The sequence below is a fragment of the Mandrillus leucophaeus genome, unplaced genomic scaffold (genome assembly GCF_000951045.1).
Source record: "Mandrillus leucophaeus isolate KB7577 unplaced genomic scaffold, Mleu.le_1.0 Scaffold35, whole genome shotgun sequence".
Taxonomy (NCBI): Eukaryota; Metazoa; Chordata; class Mammalia; order Primates; family Cercopithecidae; genus Mandrillus; species Mandrillus leucophaeus.
The window spans coordinates 3029286-3031260 of NW_012103698.1; the positions used below are offsets into that span (position 1 = coordinate 3029286).

The window sequence follows — 1975 nt, forward strand, 5'->3', positions numbered from 1 at the left end:
CCTCAGCCTCCCAAAGTGCTGGGATTACAGGTGTGAGCCACCATGCCTGGCCCCATTTTTAAAAAATTACAGGCTGGGCGCAGTGGCTCACTCCTGTAATCCGAGCATTTTGGGAGGCCGAGACGGGTGGATCATGAGGTCAGGCATTTGAGACCAGCCTGAGCAACACAGTAAAACCCTGACTCTACTAAAAATACAAAAAATTATCCAGGCATGGTGACAGGTGGCTGTAATCCCAGCTACTTGGGAGGCTGAGGCAGGAGACTTGCTTGAACCTGGGAGGCAGAGGTTGCAGTGAGCCAAGATCACGCCATTGCCCTCCAACGTGGGTGATAGTGCGAGACTCCATCTCAAAAAAAAAAAAAAAAAAAAAATTACCATGTTCTTCTGTCACTTTTTTTAAAAGTTTAGCAATTTTCATTACAAAAGACTAAACAAAAATACCTTGCCTTAGAATACAAGTATGTATGCCTGGAAGTATTAGTCCCTGACACCTGTGTATAGGTTAGGTCTGCAGGTTTCCTCTGTGTCAGGAAATATATGAATCAGGGGAGGGTCACGTGGTCATAAACATGGCTTCCTAAGCAGTTGCCTCAGGCAAGCGGGCATGGTAGACTAGGCTTGATAAATTTGCCTTTACAAGCAGGTAAACTGCCTTTATAGGCCAGGCTGATAACAGTTTACATTTGGACACACCCAGACACTGGGGGCACTGGTCCCGTGGGAGCCATGGATAACTGACCTCCAACTCCATCCACCAGCTGGGACTCTGCCCCCAGTGGTGCTACACTCTGAGCAAGAATCCCTGCCAGCCAGGGACGCTGCTTCTGCGGAATCTGACCACGGCTTCTCAGAGCCCAGAGTGGATCTAGCCCCAAGAAGGTGGGATACAGAGGGATCCCAGGTGAGAACGATTCAGGTCCCGTTCCAGAACTGGCCATAGAGCAGCAATTGGAGCCCTGTACGCTTCAGGACCCCAGGGCCCCTTCCTCCTCACTGGGCATGGCAGCCTCTTGACCTTTGCTCATCTGCACTTTATGCCACTTTGGGCCCGAGAAGCTGCAGAAAGGGCGGCTGGGGCATGGCTCTGGAGTGACACTCACTGGCTGGCAGTGAGGAGCCAGGAGACTGGCATTCCCAGCACCAAAGTCCTATTGATCTTTGCCCTTGCCCCTCCCTGGGAGCCTTGGCCCTCCTCCTGCCTTTATTTCTTCTCTGCTGGCCTTTCCTGTTCTCTGTCTCCTCACTTCCCTCCGTGGCCCTGCTCTGAACTGGCGGTTTTTCCCAGCTCCCTGCCCAGGCCAGTCCTTCCATGCTGTCTTCAAGCCCTGCTTCCTGCACATCTCCCAGCCCAGACGGGGAGAACCCATGTAAGAAGGTCCACTGGGCTTCTGGGAGGAGGAGGACATTATCCACAGACTCAGAGTCCAAGTCCCACCCGGACTCCTCCAAGATACCCAGGTCCCGGAGACCCAGCCGCCTGACAGTGAAATATGACCGGGGCCAGCTCCAGCGCTGGCTGGAGATGGAGCAATGGGTGGATGCTCAGGTTCAGGAACTCTTCCAGGTGGGTAGCACAGGGGACAGTGGGAGGAGATAGGGGGCCTGGGGCCTGCCCAGGGGACTGAGACCTTCACAGGAGCTGAAGGGCTGATGTGAGGTGCTTCCATGAAGAGAAAGCTTTTGTAACTGATGAAAGGAAGAAGCAACGGTTTGAAATCCAGAAGTCTGCCTCGCTCCAGGCTTGGCTGTGCCTCTGTGCTCTTTGTGATCTGGGGAAGGTCTTTTAACATCTCTAATCTATAAAATAGGGCTGTTAGTGCCTGTTATGTCTCCTTTATAGGACTTTCTGAGGCTCCAATGAGAAAATAGAAGGGAAAATGCTTGGTCACACTATTTTTCAAAATTTTATATCTTGATTTACTCCCATCCTCAATGCACATGCATGTCCAGAGCTACATTTTCTTTTCTTTTT

At 51.6% G+C, this 1975-nt stretch overlaps 1 protein-coding gene across 2 annotated transcripts in view; it reads left to right on the forward strand.

Moving 5' to 3' along the window:
- Positions 1-1244: 1244 nt before the first annotated feature.
- PPP1R14D (protein phosphatase 1, regulatory (inhibitor) subunit 14D) overlaps positions 1245-1975 on the forward strand; it is a 25070-nt gene continuing 24339 nt past the window's right edge. Inside the window, exon 1 of one of the 2 annotated variants that reach the window (XM_011989298.1) lies at positions 1245-1567. In XM_011989298.1, the coding sequence (XP_011844688.1) occupies positions 1313-1567 (255 nt within the window). In that variant the 5' untranslated portion in view covers positions 1245-1312. The remainder of the gene's footprint in view (positions 1568-1975) is intronic. The other variant, XM_011989297.1, reaches the window with a different exon arrangement.